Source organism: Falco cherrug, chromosome 9, assembly GCF_023634085.1.
Source record: "Falco cherrug isolate bFalChe1 chromosome 9, bFalChe1.pri, whole genome shotgun sequence".
Classification (NCBI taxonomy): domain Eukaryota; kingdom Metazoa; phylum Chordata; class Aves; order Falconiformes; family Falconidae; genus Falco; species Falco cherrug.
The window spans coordinates 20,258,033-20,276,321 of NC_073705.1; the positions used below are offsets into that span (position 1 = coordinate 20,258,033).

The 18,289-nt window shown below is 39.3% G+C and overlaps 1 protein-coding gene across 1 annotated transcript in view; it reads left to right on the forward strand.

Moving 5' to 3' along the window:
• The first annotated feature begins 1,815 nt into the window (after window positions 1-1,815).
• Window positions 1,816-18,289, forward strand: part of RAB11FIP2 (RAB11 family interacting protein 2) — a 34,144-nt gene continuing 17,670 nt past the window's right edge. Inside the window, exons 1-3 of the mRNA XM_005443861.4 lie at window positions 1,816-2,362; window positions 13,697-14,139; window positions 14,853-15,315. Of these exons, the coding sequence (XP_005443918.1) occupies window positions 2,010-2,362; window positions 13,697-14,139; window positions 14,853-15,315 (1,259 nt within the window). The 5' untranslated portion in view covers window positions 1,816-2,009. The remainder of the gene's footprint in view (window positions 2,363-13,696; window positions 14,140-14,852; window positions 15,316-18,289) is intronic.

Below are 18,289 nucleotides of genomic sequence, written 5' to 3' on the forward strand. Positions count from 1 at the left end.
CACCATAACACTTCCCGGCTCTTCCAGCCTGAAATACTGCTACTCTTTTCCCAAGCACAGCAGTTCGCCCTGGGGGCTTCATTGACAGCTCATTGCGAAACATTTGGGAAAGATACCTGAGGATGTGGGACACTGGCAGCTGCAGAGGAGGGGAAGTGATTTTTCAGGTGAGTGGGATGGTGATGCATCCCAAAGAATTGACACACAGCCTTAATTTGACCATTAGTATCTCACCAGTCCAAACTAAGGCGGATAATAATAGCATCAATAATTCTTGAAGAACTTATTACCCTAGATAATCATTTACATGCTTTTGTCTAAATATGATCCCAAGACACGTTCTGAAGTTATCGTTTCCAACCAGACCATCTACTTTCCAACATCAACAAAAATCAGATACGATGTGAGAAAGAAGTGCCAGCACTGTGTTAATTATTGCAGCACGCAGTCTTAGGGGGTCATTTAAGTAGTTACTTAAATTGTGTGCAGAGGTAACATGAACTGGGAATCAGACTAATGATTCTGCATGGACAGGTGATCCCCAACCTTCTCTGACCCTGGACAATAACTTGCTCAGCATTAAGTGTTGTGGGCAGTAGGATATTTAATGGCCTCCAGCTTTAATTTCCTCAGCAGTACAAGAGAAGGTCTCCCAAGCTTTTTGTTGCTCACTAACCCACGAGCTGTGGTGGATGCAGTATTATCTGACCTGGCTGCTGATTTCCCGGCCTGTGATGGTTCATGGGGGTGGGACGCCCAGCCTTGCAACCCTCATTGCCCGTGGGCTTCCTTTAGTTTTTTGTGTAGGTGAAGTTAATACCTGCGATTCTGCTTACAGGTGTGCACATACACACACATGCGAAGCCTCCAGGTGTACCACCAACAAAATTATGTATCCACAAAACACCTGACAATTATTTTCAGCCTCTCATTGAAATCCAACAGGATTGCCACGGGTGGGTGGATGAGGTGGAAAATAATTTCCCAAAGCAGCTCGCAGCAGGATGGGCCAAGCGGGGGCTTGATGTGGGGGGTCTACAGCCACCCTCTCAGGTACAACATAAAATAATGACGATACTAATAACAACAATAGGCGTCCATAGGAGATGCCTCCTCTCCACAGCTCCAGTAGAGATCTCTCGCCCCTCTACAAATAAAAATGAGCTAATTGCCCGTGAGGGGATTTCGGGGGGGGGGAGGCCCGGCCTCTCCCCCCTACCCTCGGGCAGCCCCGCCAAGCGCGGGAGCCGGTGCCCTCGGCAGCGCCAGCCCCGGGTGACCGGCAAAGTGAGGTGGCCGCCCGCCCCGGCGGGGAGGGGGCGAACCCTGCCCTCTGCCCTCTGACCGCCGCTGAGGCCGCCGCCGCCGCTGGCAGCATGGGGAAGGCGGAAGCGGCGGAGCCGGCCCGTCAGGCCGGGCGGCGGCGCGGGGGGAGCGCGGCGAGAGGCTGAGGCGGGCGGGCGGGCGGGCGGGCAGCGCCGTGACGGCCGCGCCGGCCGCGGCAGCCCGGCCCGACACCCCCGCGAGGAGCGGGGCGGTGGCGAGCCCCCACCCCGCGCCGCCCCGCCGCCCTGAGGCACCGAGGCGTGTGGGGCAGGGAGGCGGCCTGCGGGGCCCGCGCCGGGCCGGGCCGCGCTGAGGGAGCCGCGGCGCTGCGGGCCGGGCCGGGCGGAGGGGCCCTGCCCGGGGGATGCCCTGGGGGCGGCGGGGAGCCGGGCCGGCGGCAGCGGCGGGAGGGGTGCGGGGCCGGCGGGCGGGGGCAGGCCGGGAGCAGGGGGAGTAGTGCCGGTGGCGCGGCGGGGGGGACGGCAGCCCCAGCCATGGAGCCGCAGGTAGGGCTGCGCGGGGAGGGGGGAACCTGAGGGGTGGGCAGTGCCACCCGCGGCGGGCAGCGCTGCAGGAAGGACCGCGCTGAGCCCCTGGCAGGTGTCTCTGCCCTAAGTGCCCTTAGACCGCAGCTCGACGACTTGCAGGCTTCGTGTTTGTTATTGCTGCCGCGATCTTCAAAGATGATGTTGGCAGAGCAAGCCCAGAAGTGGTTCCCAACTCACGTGCAAGTTACGGTCCTTCAAGCCAAAGGTCTGAAGCCAAAAGGTAAAAATGGCAGCAACGATGCCTACACCATCATACAGCTGGGCAAGGAGAAGTACTCCACCTCGGTGGCTGAGAAGACCCTGGATCCCGTCTGGAAAGAAGAGGCCTCCTTCGAGCTCCCTGGATTACTCATGCAGGAGAATCCAGAAAAATACATCCTGTACCTGATTGTCATGCACAGGTCGCTGGTGGGGCTGGACAAGTTTTTGGGACAGGTGGCGATAAGTCTGAATGATGTATTTGAAGACAAGGAAAGACGGAAAACAGAGTAAGTGGTGGTTGGTTTTTTTCACTATAATTTGCATTCCTTGTACACTTATACTTGGAGCGGGCGGGAAGCAGTAGCCTCACTATCAGCATACTTCGAAATGGAATTAGGATGTTTCTCTCTTCTGTGGTGTGTTCAAAGCCCTTAACATATGTCATTGTGGCCTGACCTTTTCCAGAGAGGTTTACTGTAATCACAGTGGTCACCCTGCACGGGGAAGGACTGTCAATAACATTAACGTTTTTTGACAAATTCTTGTGTGTAACATGAACTCATTACATCTGTTTTTCTAAAAATTTGTCTTTGTTCTGCTCAGGGACATATCCCCATTCAGCTCCTACCTCAGCTTGAACCATGTATGAGACTCAGACCCCCTCGAAGCCTGGTGTCGTTCTCTTTAAAAATGTTTTCCCTCTGTTGCTGCAACCAAGCATTTTAAAATATTTTATATTTATGTTTTCATGGTCAATGAACTGTGACTTAGTCAATGCTTACCACAACAGCACAGTGCTGTTCAGGTCCTGATTAGTCTTAGGCCGCAGTCCTGCAGGCTGCTCTGTACAGGAGGCCTCGGCAGAGAAGACTGAAAGTTCTGCTGTTGTAGTAGCCTCCGTCATTACCTACGTAAGCATTTGTCAAATAAAATTGCCATTTGCCAGCAAATTCTGGTACTGGAATATTGCGGGGGGGGGGGGGGGGGGGAACAACCCAAAGGAAAAAAATATAAGCATCACAGCAGTTTGTTAGGCTGAATTGTAAATATATCTAACTCTCTGGGGTTTTTCAACTAAATCAGAAAAAAAAATTGTTATTTCTGGTTTGGACATGGTTGCACAAAGATTTCTGGTACCAGTGTAATTTATCCTCCAAAATGCATGGGAATAAACTGTAGGTGTACTGTGTACTGCAGGCATGCCTGTGACTGTGTGATTTGTGTGTGTCTTACCTATGCTTGTCCCACGGAAGTAGTCCAAGAACAGCATGGAGACCTCCAAGCCAGCTGTATGATGTATAAGCGCTGACAAATCTTTCTGCAGTGGTTAAAAAGCCCCTGCCCCATGTGCCTTTCTTCCTCTAGTGTCTGTTCAGTAGCGTGGGAAGGTTCCTGTGCCCAATCTCAGCTGTTAAAGTCTGATATTCCTTCCCTTAGTAATGGTGGGTCTGTGCTAACTTGCTGGACTAAAGTGACTTAAGAGGCTGGTGGCATCGTTCGTCTGCTGCTGACTGTGCTGGGGAGGCGTGAACCTCCAGCAGACTCACAGCAGGCAGCTGGAGGTGGGAACCAGTACAGCCACACCAGCCAGGTCTTGTTGGGCAGACAAGTGTTTCTGCACAGACCATCTCAAAACCTGGTCCTGCTTCTGTGTGCAGTGGCTGAGGTTGAAGGAGCACCAAAGACAAGTCAAAACTGTCTTCGCCTCGGTGTTTTGTGTGCGTGTGTGTTTGGGGTTTTTTGTAAACTATTTTTTTTGCAAAACAGTATGTTTATTAACCGTATAATAGGAGAGAACATGTCCATGCAGAATCTGTTGTGTGTTCATGGTCTGAAGTATTATACTTTTTAACTGCTTACCTTTTTAAGGACAAACCAGTTATCTTGATGCAATACATGGTAGTGCCTGTAGCCTTAGGATCCCAATTTCTATTTACATTGATTCAGGAAGTTTCAGTGCTCTTTAGACATGCATCTTAAATATTCTTTAACCATCAGTTGTAATTATCTTGCAAGTCAGTAGCAACTGCCTTGGTTTAAACACCTAGCTGCTCTACAGGAAAAAGGTGAATGAACGAAGTAGAAATGCTGCTAACTGTAAGAACTTTGTAAATCTAGGTAGAAACATGTATGCCGGAACTGGAGGAAATAATGTAAATTATTCATGTATTACTGTGAGTAACACCACCTCTTTCTCTTTGAGGAACCATATGCTTTTGCACCAATTTTAGCAAAAGTAGTATTGGAGTCTTACAAAATTACTGCAAAAATTTGTAAGTGGGGTAATTAACGTAGTCCTTGTGCTACTTAAATAAACATTGAGATCTCTTCAGTATTTTCATATGAAGTTCTATTTAGCAGGGCTTCATAGGTGTTGTTTATTTTTCCATTGCTTTCCTCTTTAGTATGAGAGAGGAACTTTGGCGAAGCGTGCAGTGGTGCTTCCCTCCACCACTGCTGAAATTATCAGGGCTTCCCGAGGAAGCTGTGCTTTGCCTGCGAGCTGTACCGCGGAAGATGGGGGCCTGTGGGGAAATTTTTACACAAACAGCCTAAGTCCTATTTTCAGAAGTTACTTGAGCATTTAAGATGCAAATCTTTTTAAAAGTTGATGTGTGTTAGGCTTCTAGAGCTGAACGGACATACTTGTAAAAGTCTTATATAAGTGTAAAAGTCCAGATAAGTGGTTAGTGGGAGTTTTGGCAGCACATATTCACTTAATGCCGATTTAAATTCTTACAAGAGAGGAGCCACTAAAAGTCCAGTTTTCCTGGCCATGTCTTTAGTGCTTAGAAACCTAGAAAATCTCCTTTTTGAAACTCAGTTTTGAAAAAATAATTCAGAGTCCTTAAGTGCTTAAATGCTTTTGAAAAGTTATTGTGGTTGTCTACTTGTGTGCCTTCATGCAATGTGGGTATGTCGTTGCTGTCTCCTTTAAGCATTAGTTGGAGATGTGGATGCAGTTTTTTTTATGTGTATGTACATACAAAGGGAGGAGGACAAACTTTCAAGAATATATTTGCAAATGCGATCTCAAACAAAACACTCCTTTTTTTTTTTTTTTTTTCCTTTTATTAAATCCTTTTTGATACTTAATATTCCTAGTCCTTTGTTGGCAGTAAAATAAGGGTAATATATTTGGACCCAAAGACCTTCTAGCCGTGACTATGGTGTGGGAACTGAGACACCCAGTGCCTTTCAAGACCCAAGTCCAATGTCTTTATTACCAAAGCATTCTGATGGTTGAAAGCTATATTCATTGTTTCAGAAACACTAATCTGTTTTATTAAGCAATGTTTTTACTTTCAAATATGTTCAACAGGCTTGTGGTGTTATTAAATCCAGAGTTATTTTCTTATGTTGATGTAACCTTAACATTTCTTGCTTTGTTTGGGGATGAATGGGATCCAGTTATTTGATGAAGTGTCTATTGGTAATATTTCTACTTTTTAATATATTTAATAGCTTCCTCTTTCCAACACAGCTGTACATATGGTGCTGTAAGAGACAGACTCAAGAGTCACCAGGGTATTGCAAAAAAGATATTTAATATTCTGCACAATGCTGAACCCTGTCAGCAATTCCCTAGTGCTTTTTTAGTAAGGAGGTATGAGAAGTGAAGGCTACCAGCTGATTTTGAATTCCTAGGAAGACGGTGGGGTGTGTGACATTTGGCTTTTTGTGTATTTTTTTTTTATTTAATAATTTACAATTTGGAAGAAATAAATTTAAAAATTTACTGCAGCTTCAGAAACATTATGTTAGGGAAAAATAATCCTTTCTGTATGGCTTTTTTTGTTACTTGTACATCTCAAGAAAAATACTCTCTGCAGTAAAGTTTTCAGGCAGAGGCCTCATGATAGGATTTGCGCATCTTGTGTTCTAATAAACTTCCTCTGGCACAAGACTTAATGAAATAAAGCAGTATATTTACTAAAATTTGATAATGAAAATTTTGTACGTACCATCATGCAGTCTCCTTTCTCTTTCTTTCTGAAACTGACATTTTTTTGAATTCTTAAAAATGAGAATTCCTGGAACGGTTAGATCCAGATGTGGCTCAGATGGTCCATAACTAGGTCTCTTCCAGAGACTTCAGCCAAAGCATCTGCAGGATCGTAGTCCATTTTTTTTCTGTCTTAGTGCAAAAATGCCCATCACACTGTGCTAACTTTGTAAATTTGTGTCTCTGGCATCTCTGCTGTAGTTGGAAATGGACAGGCTCTTTTAACTTCTGCTCTTTTCTCCAGAGTTGAAAACCAGGCTCCAGATGCGGAGAGTTTTTACGGAGTTTTTTTAACAGTTCAAAAAGCTAGAGAGATACTGCTTTATTTGAAGTATATTTAGCATAACTTTTTATATCATAGATTTCTAACATGGTTTTTATTTTTTGCAGTATAATCATGTGGGGTTTTTTTGTAATTCATCCTGAGAAATACACAACAATTTTGGGGATCTGCTGTTGCAGAATAAATATACCTCTTTCGCTTTTGCAGTTTAAATGTAAATGATGGTAAATTATTGTGTTGTTTTAAAGCATAAATACATTTTTGTAATAATTTCAATTCAGTTTCAATTCATAGTTGCCTTAATCCTGCTGATAGTCTGACAAGGTGTAACATCAAAACAACTTTTTGAATTATAACAGAATAAAAAATACTCATTTACTGACTTTTCTTAATTTACTGAAGTATTTTTCAGTAGTTTTTCGTAATGACTTTGCTTAGGTTTTTTTCTCCTGTGTGCTAAATGAACACAGCAATAGAAGAACACGTTTCCGTTAGCTTTCTCCATGATGTTACTTATTTCATCAGCATTTGCTTTGTCCTTGTTGTTCTCTAATTCCAGTCTATTTATTGTCCATTCCTTTATTAGCTTTCCTGGAGAGCTAATTTTATTGCATGTTCAGCTGATTTAAGATGCAGCACTTGTCTGGAATGTTATAAATTTGAGGAGGGCAGGCGATGGTAGATGATTTTTTTCTTACAGAAATGTTGTTGGAGGAGATGTCTTTTATTTGTGACTTAATTCTCCTTCTCCCTGATTTCTATAATACCTCAACAAACACAGGCACAAATTGCAGCAGTGTTGTAAAAAATGCTTATTTAAACATAATACAGTGAAGGAATCTTGCCCTTATCTAAGATACTTCTCTGCTTGCATCGATCATATAAAATAGTCAAAAACAGCTGCTCAGCAAATAAACAAAAGGAATTAACGATTGACCATGATCCATACCCCTGTGTTGTAAGCTCTAATTCTTCAGTGCTGCTGTGCTTCCTGAAAGATACGGAAATTGTGTGACTTCTTCCCAGTTAATGTGAATTCCTTCTTGGCAGCCTTCCTGTTGGATATGGACAGGTTCCGCCTTTGACTGCCTCTGCTCTGTCCCCTCTCTCATCTGTAACAGCATAAGCAAGAGGCAGGCACTTGTGTAGGTGGCTTTAAATACAACTGGAATTATGAATTAGCAAACAACTAGTAAATAGATTGTATGTCATGGGCTCAGTGCTTGTTAATGAATAGTGCCTTCTTAAAAATAATTCTACAAAATGTAACACTTCATAAATATTATGTACTAATTTTGAGTCTTAAATTTAGTTTGAGCCAGAAAAATGCATTTTAGGTGATAAAACTCGATAGTACTGGAAATGACAGGCTGTAACAGCAATTATCAAAATGTGTCTAAAGTAAAAGAAAAAACTCCTTCCGTTCTAGTCAAAAGTGGGAAGAGTAGTAACTTAGAAGTTTGTTAAAGGTGCAGAAGTAATGAGCAGCCTAGAGGATCCATATGGATTTGTGCTGTTGCTTTTGTGGTACCACTCAGTGAAGGTGAAAAATAATGAAGGAAAGTTGGTAGTGAGGAACAGAAGAAAAAGATGGTTATGGGGGAAAAGAAAAAGTTGAGCCCAATTGTAGCTTTATGAGATTATAGCAGTATTTACATATTATCTAGTAATATACCCAGCATTTACATTTCGACAACAAATGCAAGCACATCCTCTGAGTAAGTCGTAATTCTGAGTCAAAGTCTGAGCACCATCTGGATTGAAATACTTCTCCATTTTCTGTGCACACACACATGGTTGCACACACGCCCAACTTAAATAACTGGCCTTCATTCTCCTACCTTCAATTACTTTGTTTCTAAAATAAAAGTAGTCACACATAGTCTTTAGCCAAAATAGTAAGTAATCTAAGACCACTTTAATTACTTTGATTCCAGTTGATGTTAGCTAACCCCTTGGGATGGGTGTTGTGCTAGGTGTAAGTTCCCATATGTTTTGTGGTATTACAATGTGACTCTGTAGTATTTATTTTTAAACTTTGCTTTGTGTACCTCATTTTGGTTGGTAATAGTATTCAAGAATGTCATCAGTTATTTTAATCAATAATTTCTTTTCTTCTTCATTTCCCCTCATATATGATGTAGCCAGTGGTCAGCCCCTTGCCCTAATTTTCCTCCTTACTGACTTTTTGGGGCAGTATTTCAGTATGGTGTCTGAATGATTTATCACAAAGCATACTTCTGCATTTTTCAAAGTGCATTTGCTACTAATGAAAATGTTAGACAGTTCTGGGCTTTGGATGTTGTTTTTTATCCATTTGCTGTGGACGTTTATGTTGATGGGATTTTGTGAAGCAAGTTTCTTCAGTGTATCTAGCTTGACCATAGTAATCTAAGATGAAGAACCACTTCTTTCCCACAACAGCTGATGGACATGTTCTGTCACTGAGATTTTGATGCTCTTCTGCAGGGGTATTTTTAGAAGTACCTGCTGGTGTAGAAAATTCTCATCGCTGTGTGGCAGATTAAAATTGCGTAGCAGATCAGGATGCTGATTTTACCTGTAAAATCAAGGTTAGAAGCCTTGTGGATGCTGTGATGATTATGTGGCCTTTTGCAGAATTCCTAAAGAAATTTGTGAATTAAAACCAAGATTGTGCAGAAATCTTTAGATGCAATCTGATTATTTCAGCAAAGCAAAATTAGATCAGCTCAATAAATGTTTACTGGCAGAGTGATGTATTTGAGAGGCAGCAAAATGAGTGGGAAAATTCCTTTAGGCTTTCCATCTTCAGCACTGGCAAGAAGATGGAGTCATAAGGTCATCTGTCATGCACAAGTTGAATGTGCTGGCTAGAAGATTTCTAATTCCTGTTGAAATTGGTAGACAACTATCTCAGTGATTTTGGAGGCTGTTAAAAGTTTTAAGTCTATAATTTAAATGTAATTAAAATTACATAGGGGTTTTTCTTACCCATGTTGTCAATCTGTTCTACTCAATGTCACGTCATGAACAGAATGGGTTGAGTGATGCTTCTTCAAAGAAGAGAGAGGGCTAAGACTTGGAACTGTCAAATTCCGTGGCTGATATGGAGGGTAACACGTGACATTGGCTTCCTGCTATTAGGCGAAGAGAAACAAGATACTGGTTTCAAAATATTTGTTGAATGCAGGACGAAGGATGCAATTAGAATAGTACAGATAAGCAAAAGTCAGTTGGAAAGCCAAGTTAATGGGGAAAAAAATGAAAACAGAAAAAGGGGAGGAAAGTAACGGTTGAAGAAATGGTTTTGAAAACATAAGTATGTTTGTAGATTAGCTATTTAGATGGAATAGGCAGACCAGACTTTCGTAACTTGCTCATTTGTAGTAAATTCAGATTTTTTTCCTTCACTCTTCCTGTCAGACCTTTATAAAGGTAAAGGGTTCAGTACTGCTAATGCTACACAGTTTACCTTAATAGTATGCAGAAGATGGTTATTGTCTGTCTTAGAAATGAGGGAGTTGGCTTTTTGCACCCCTAATAGAGGCATGGCCAAAATTTTGTCATGGTTAGAAAATAGCCGTATTTCTTGAGAGAAGGGTTTAGTTTTTTGGGGCTGACTGGTCAGCAAGAATTTTCCTATTCAGCCTTGAACGTTGATCTTCTCTTGACGTGTTCAAAAACATTGTCAGCATACAGAGTGGCAATTTTATATAATACTTACAAAATAAAAATGATCAGAAACCTGTACAAGACAAGCAAAGCCCATTAGCACACTCAAAAACAGATGATAAAAAGAAGCAAGTGTTATTTCTGATGGAAACCATAGGGGAAAATTCAAAATTAGAGGGTGCATGGGGGTCGTTGTCCTACAGAACATTTGAAGGTGAGAGCAAGAAGTATGAATGTGATTCAGAAGGCAATAGGGCTTCCTTTGAAGTTGGGAAAATTTGCCAGACTTTGTACAAGGTCTGTTTAAATAAAGACTGTCTGCAAGACTGGATGTAATATTTGGTTATTAAATAAAAGGGCATCTGCTCTCATAAAAGCCACCCTGTTTTGTTCATGTATGTTATTGGCTATTTTCCTACTTTGTACAGGCTTTCTATAGAATAAGCTCATGGCAGCCTGACAAATGGAGCATTTATTGTGGCTAAAAGTACTGTAAACAAAACCAAAATAGCAAGTTTTATTGGCTTTTATAATACATTACAATTTTTTAAATTGGCAGTGGTATAGTGGAATTTAATATTTTAGTACCCAAACGTTGTTATCTGAAAACAGCGGACTTCATTTTCCAATTGTTTTTTCTATTATATACAGCACTGTTTTTCCTATTTGTTGCTCACGCCCATGTGTTGTAGAAACAGATTCTAATAAGAAACATTTATAGACTCAGTTGCTCATTCACGTGCAGCTCCACACAAATGCATTGCCTGCATTCGTTCTCATCTGTTTAAAAAAGTAATTATTTGCCTTTGAATTTGAAGAAAATCATGATTTGAGTCTGCTTCTCATATTGTCTTGTTATGAGCTGAAGCATATGGAACCTTCATTATAACTAAACCAAGATAAACTCTCCAAGGTAACAAAGAAACCTCCTTGAAAAGCGTATGAAAATTAAATATCTGTCTTTTTTACAAAGATTTGATCCAGCAATCGTTATTCAAATAGATATTCCACTGAAGTCCAGAGGAATTTTGCTGGAGTAAAGAGTTTATGATTAAATTCTGTTGGAATCACTAGTAGCATTGAACCAGGTCCCAGCAAGTATGAGGTCTAGTCCCTTGTGCCATTCTGTTATCTTCCTAAGGTAAGGAGAGTTTTCTTTGTTTTCCCAGCTTAACTTATTTTTAGTGTCAAGTTCTTCAAGGTCTACTTTGAAAACAAATGTACAAGCTACAAAGGCAATGTATTAGCTGTGTGCTGGAATTCTCTCCTTCAGACTTGGTGAATGTCAAAATAGCATGTGGAGGTACACAGTTAGCATGTGAGTACTGGTAGTGACACAGAGCGCTTGTTGATTCGTGATAAGAATGTCACTAATTGGGTGAAAGTAACTTTTAGAAGAAAAGGCTTTCTTCCACACAGCAAAAGCTTAAGAATTTCTGTCTCTATACTGTTTTAAAACAAGTGCAAGTGTCATATATCAGTTTAAAGTTTTGGTAATTCCTAAGTAGAAACATGAAAATTCAGCAGTCTTACCAGACATGCAGTATTAGTGTTTGAGACCTGTGAGGGAAGGGAAAGAGGCAGAAGGGGAATAGTTTTTTTTTACAGTCTTAGAAGGAGCCCTTAAATCTGAATGTCAAAAAAGTGAGGTCCTTTCTGCCTGCTAAACCCCTGACAACACTCATAAGCCTTATTTATATTTATGTTTAGTGTCTGTCTAAAGGAGTCATGGGGAGGACTTTCTCAGTTTCAGGGTGGGTTTTGGTTTGGGGTTTTTTTCTGCACAGGCAAGATCTATCTGTCTGAACAAGGATTTGCTCGTTATGGCTGTGTAGTGTTTTTATTTTTTTTAAGAAAATATATGAACATATTTTATTTTAAAGAAGAGTTTTGGAAAAAGTAGGCTATCTTCCAGGTTTTGTGATATTATATATCACAAAAAAAGATTTGCTTTTGGTTCTGTTGTGTGTGTTTTCTGTAACGATCCTATAGATGACTTAAAGTATTTCTGGAACCAGTTACTAAGAAGTGAAACATTATTAACTAAAAGGAAAAACGATCCATCTTCTTCAAACACATAACATATTTCAGGTTTTGCATTTCATTTAAAATACATAAATGAAGTTACCTCACAACAGAAGAAAAACTTTCTTCCTAAAGGTTTAATTGTCCTCCTGCCAGTTCAAACTTCTTGATCTACTGGTCTAGATTCATGTTGTCCAGTGCCAGGACAGAGAAGGTCTGATATTTTTTAATATTCCGGTTTAGTATGGGATGTAAAACCTTTTGGACATCACAAAGCAACAAAAGTCATAATATTCTTTATCGTTTCGTTATTTCTTTGGCAGGTCACTTTTAGAAGTATTTTCTCAACTCAAAAAATAGTATCTCTGCCTGAAAATTTGATTTCAGCTGTCACCTTTAAAAATACTTACGAAATCTGAAAGGAAATTGAGGGTTATTTTTCTCCTTTCCTGACCTTGTTTTCTATATTTGGCAGTATTGAATAATGTACTCATAACTGCATAATCAATTTTGCATCTGTGTTGATAGGCAATTTAATTTCTTAGTCTCCAGTTCAAAAGCTACTTCGTCATGATAATGCACTGTTGTGTTAGTATGTGTGCATGCATTTCTCCTGACAGTGGGTTTAAAGAACTTCAGCGGAGCTGGCAGATCTGAATTATGCCCTTCTGCCCTTTTTGAAATAGGAAAAGACTATTGAGGGTGGGTGTGGAGAAGGGATTGGCTGTTCATTTAGGTGAAGCTGTGGAAGGAAGATTGAGCAGTAATTCTGGAGATGCTTCCATGGGACAATAGAGCACAACAGAGAACGAATAAGACTCTTGATTAATGATAAAGCCTTTGTTGGACCTGGCAAAGACACACATTTGGGTTTTTGAAACATATGATCACACCTTTGACCTCTTTTCAAGGAGTGGGGGTTTATGTCAGTGTTCCAAAGCCTGTGGAAGTACTCCTGAAGTTAATCCTACTGGTGACCTGCAAAAGAGGGGGTGGCTGTTAGATACACCTGGGTGTTCCTGTTCTGCCAACGGTGCTTGTGGAGTTACCATCAACATCGCTACCAGTTGCGGAACTGAAATGGTCGTTGACTGTTCAGGGCTCTCAGATATTTCTTTGCTAGGCTAGTGCAGTTGTCATAAATCTTAACCAGTGGTTAGAAGAAAGGGACAGGGGAAAAATATTTGCTAGCGTATAAACCTGGGCAAAATCAAAGGAGAAAAGATTACTCGATGAAATATTTGCCACGCAGTATACATTCAGGTAATATACATAACTGCTAAATAAAGGCCACTTGAAAAATATTATGTTCTTTTTAATAGCAAAATAAGATGTATTTGTATTTTTAATCAACGTTGGATACAAATTCTGCTGAGCCCAAGCTTTGATGAAGTTCAGTGAGTTTCCACAAAGTTGATTTTGGCTCTCAAAAGAGGTAAACACTGCAAAGAGCTTCACATTTGCTTAATTATTAAGTTTTCTCTTCAAAAACATATACAGACAAAAAAGTTTCTCAGTACAGGAATGTTTTAATTTTTTATATGGAATTTGGTTTTGATATTTTAAATTATACTTGTCAGATACGTTAAACAACTAACCAAAGTTTAATGGCTAGCCTCTGGAAAACACATCTTGCTCTTTTTCTCCTTTCAGGTGGTTTCACCTTGAGTCCAGACAAGGGAAGAGAACTAAAGACAGAGGAGAAATAAAGGTCAATATTCAGTTTATGAGAAATAACATGACAGCAAGTATGTTTGATTTGTCAATGAAGGACAAAACCAAATCCCCTTTTGCTAAACTAAAAGACAAAATGAAGGGTCGAAAAACCGATGGAACATTTTTGGATACATCCTCTGCAATCATCCCAAGTACTCATATACCCGATGCAAACGTTGAGTTATGTAGTGGTGAAGTACAAATGAAGTCAAAACCAAAAAAACCTTTCCTTTTGGGACCTCAGCGGCTATCCTCAGCTCATTCGATGTCAGATTTAACGGGATCGCATGTCTCTTCAGAAAAAATGAAATCCAGTACTGTTGGCTACTCTCATCTTTTCAGGCGTCAGCTAGAATCTTTTGGTTCAGTTGATGAAGGTGGTAAGTAAAGCTCGTGACCATTATAATTACAGCGTACTGCTATTAGAGCATTCAAAAGTCTGTTTCTTTAGTTTATGAAGCAATTACAAGGCCAAAAAGTTAAGAATTATTGCTGGCCCGGTTTTGGTGGTGGGTTTGCTTTTTTTTTTTGGTTTTCACTTCCATTAGTTGGTGATAACTCATAAATTACTGGTTTTGAGCATATTGGTCATAATGTGGGGTAATTCAGCATTTATCTTACGTCCTCACTTGAGAGTATGTTGTAGTGAAGCACTGCATTCTAGAAGGAACTCTAGGCAAAATAACATCTTGTGAAAAATGAAAATCTATTTTAAAAGTTGAAAACAATCACCAAAGTTTTAAACTTGATTTATACAAAGAACTGAAAATACTTTACATTTTTCGAAGTTATTATGCAGTGATAGACTACTGTCGCTTTCTGGAATGGCACACTAGTCATATCTATCTTCTTCGTAGAATTTAAGTTTTCACATAGGAAATGACAATTTGCTGTAGTGTCTATCCATAATAATTTCTGAACTACAAAGTTAAGGCCACAGCGGTTCATTTTTTTTAAAATAGCTACTCTGCAGCGTTTTGAACTGAGACTCAATTGCAAAGCTTCTAGACCTAAGCTAAAATGGGTTCTCTGCATGTCATAAACTATGATATAGTGTCTCATTGATAATATACTAATGACAGATTGTTTGCAGGGAGTCTGAAATCTCCACATAGAAGAACATTAAGTGTTGATACTTCTAAAATGAACCAGCTTGACAGCACAGTTGATGAAACTGCACTTGAAGCACAGAATGACCCATTTACCAATGTGAGTGCTTCGTTACCCCAAAAATTTGCTACACTGCCAAGACAGAAGAATCCATTTGAAGAAAGCCCAGCAACATGGGATCAAAACATAAGTCTGTTTTCCAAACCTGTCGAAATCAGGAAAGAAATTAAAAAAGAGAAAAAAGAGAAAGTTAGCCTTTTTGAAAGAGTGACTGGAAAAAAAGATAGCAGGAGGTCAGATAAACTTAGCAATGGGGGATCAGACAGTTCTACTGACTTGAAATCACCTAGTGCGTTTGGTGAAACTCATCAGGAGAGTTTTGATTATGATTCGACTAATCCGTTTATGACAAACTTCAAGCCTTCAAGCATGTTGCCATCTTCAAGGTAGGTTTTTGCTGTATTTCAATCTGGTATCTTGAACATGTTATATAAATGAAAATGTGAAGTGTTGAGGAACACAGCCTTTGTGATTTATATACGTTTATATCATTGCTTATCTTTCTAAGTAAAAGCTATGAACTTTATATATAGCTTGATCTTTTCTTTATTCATTTTGAAGTCACGTTTGTATTATTAATATGTACTGTGAATGTTCTTGGGTACCTGCATTTGTGGAAGACCTTGTTCATGCTTCAGGATAGGTTCTTCCTGAAAGTTGTCCGCTTTCACTGAACACTCATTGCTAATTATTACACTGCCCTAAGTTGGGTTTTTAGAGGGAAAGGTTTCAAGGCTAAAGAAAAATGAAATGGAATAAATAAAAGGGTGAAACAACTGTGAATAATGAGAACAAATCCTTTGGATATCACTATTTGGGAAAAAACCCAACATTTAGAGTCTGTATGTTAGAGCACAAGAATTAAAAACCATTGTATTTCTAAATGGGAGCACCCACATGGGCAGTTACCACACTTGAATTTGTTTGGTTCACTGTAGCTTTGCTGAGTTGCTATGTATTCAAGTCAGCGTACAAGGCAGCAGTTTGTGTTAAGCAGAGTGAATTGGGTTACGGGGCTGATAAGAAACTTTGATTTAAATAATCCATTTTGTTCTTTGTTTGTCAAAGTATACTTGTCCTTTAAAAAAAAAAAAAATTGTATCCCACAGTTAGTTTCCTTTCTGGTTTTTGTTTGCTAGTCAGGAAGATACACTGTCTCTCTCTTTATATATATACATGTGTGTGTGTATATATATATATAAACATATACACACACCCCTTACATATGGTGTTCCCAATAGATAAATGTTTAAGCAGTTAATTATTTAACATTTATTGATTTGCATTTTTCCCCCCTGTATATTAATGCCAGAAATTAACAGTCCATGTTTCTATTTAATGACTTAAGTTTGGTAGAAATTTAATTTAAAATCAAAATGCTTCAAACTTGAATTTTAAGGTTTTAAAATAAATCACAGTTTTAAATGGAAAACAGGATTCTAACAAACTTGCTTTTTCTGTCTGTTAATTCCTTAATGACACAGTAGTATTTTCTTAAAAAAAAAAGTTGCTTTTTGTTTTCTTGTTCTTTAAGATTTTAGAACAGTTTGATCTTATTGTATCCCAACCCAATTTTATTCCTAAGTTAAAATGCATGCACTCCTGATTTAAACTTATATCATGTTCTCAACAAAACTAATGATGAATGTGAATTTGATAAATGAACTGAAATGGAACTGCTATAGAAAAGATTTTGTTGCTAGAAGCTCAAACAGACTTCAGTGAATTATCTTCTCAGAATCTTCTATGAGTCAAGTCATTTCCTAGTGTCTTAAATAACATGTTTACAGACAGAGTCTTAGAATATTATTTATTTAATAAATGATTTATCCAGATTAGAGTAAGGTTAGGATGTAGCTTGGTTTGTCAGAAGTTAAACTTCCATTTAAATAATCTCCTTTAAAGAGAAGCCATTTAAATAACAATTAAAATTACATAGCATTTATTTTATTTTAAATGAAAAAATATTCAGACAGATGCTAGATACAAGTAGTGAGATCTTTTGAAGTTCTTGCATGCAGCAGATCTTGATAAATATAAATCTTTAGTGGTAATCATGATGGACTTTTTTTTTCTTTATTTTGTAATTAAAAAGCTCATCACAGTGCCCATTCAGAAGGACTGTAGTCATTTGTTCCCTCTTTGTATGAGCCTCTTTTACTAGTTCTTGACTTTTATGTAAACATAAACTTTTGATAAGACAAACAGATATTCTGTTATTTTCACAAAGCCAAAAACAGTAAACATTTTGACCTTTTCTGTAAAACAACTATTATGGAATAATATCTAGCATGCAATAATTTAAGTTAGAAGCTCTTGATTTTTGTATGCTCCAGTATTATTTTCTGTGAGAACCTTTTAGAATAAGTTCACTTTCTTTCAAATACGTCTTGTACAATGATTTTCTTTTGAAGTAGAAACTAATACAAAATGTGCATATTTAATAAGTTTACAGTTTAAGTTTACCTTTTATCTGTGGAGGATTTGTTGAATAGAATCCATTTTTAATTTTTCAAACTAGTAATGCTGTGAAGAAAAAATTGTATAAATCTGTGGGCACAAAATAAATGAGGTTGAGTAACAAATTCAGCATGCAGAAAGCATACACAGGGAATTTGGGTTTTGAGTTGTTTTTTATTTACTCAACATGCTATTAAGCTCTTTTGGATGGATACAGTTTCTAAAGTAAACCAGGCAGTATCTGTTTATTAATGTGTGTCCAAAATTAGTGTTCTGCTGTGGATGAGGAGTTTGCTTTGCAGGTGGTTCTCCCAGTTAACTCCACTTGGTTTGAGTGATGGAATGGTCCCGAGGCATGTGAACTGGATTACTTCCTGATGAAACTCAACTGGAAGATGTATTCCAGGAGCACATTGTAGCCACAAAAGGGCATTCAGTCTGTGGGACCAGGCTGGAGATAATGCAAAGTGGAAGAAAAGAAACCCCACATGAACCCTCTTCCCTACCCTCAAAAAACATTGACCAAACTCGGCTCCTCCGTGTGCGTAATGTGAAGGTCAGGTTCTTAGCACCAATGAACCTATGTCTGTAAAGTGAGTGGGAGTCTTTTCAGTGACTTTAGTGAGCTTTGGGTTAGCCTCAAGTCCATCCTAATTAATTGTTTGGTAATGTTGACTAAGCAGTAATGATTTGCAGGGCAGCAGCTCGTAACAACATCACTAACTCATGGCTAGGTGAGTTGCAGAATAGAGTTGCTGAAGAGCCCTTCACCCAACCAGTCATTAAGTGCTGACGGGCTGTATGCATACTCTGGCACTAATTACTCTTACTTATTAATTGAAAGAATGATAAATACCTCTTCCACGTGTTTCTCAGCTGCTGGTACAGAAAACATAGAAG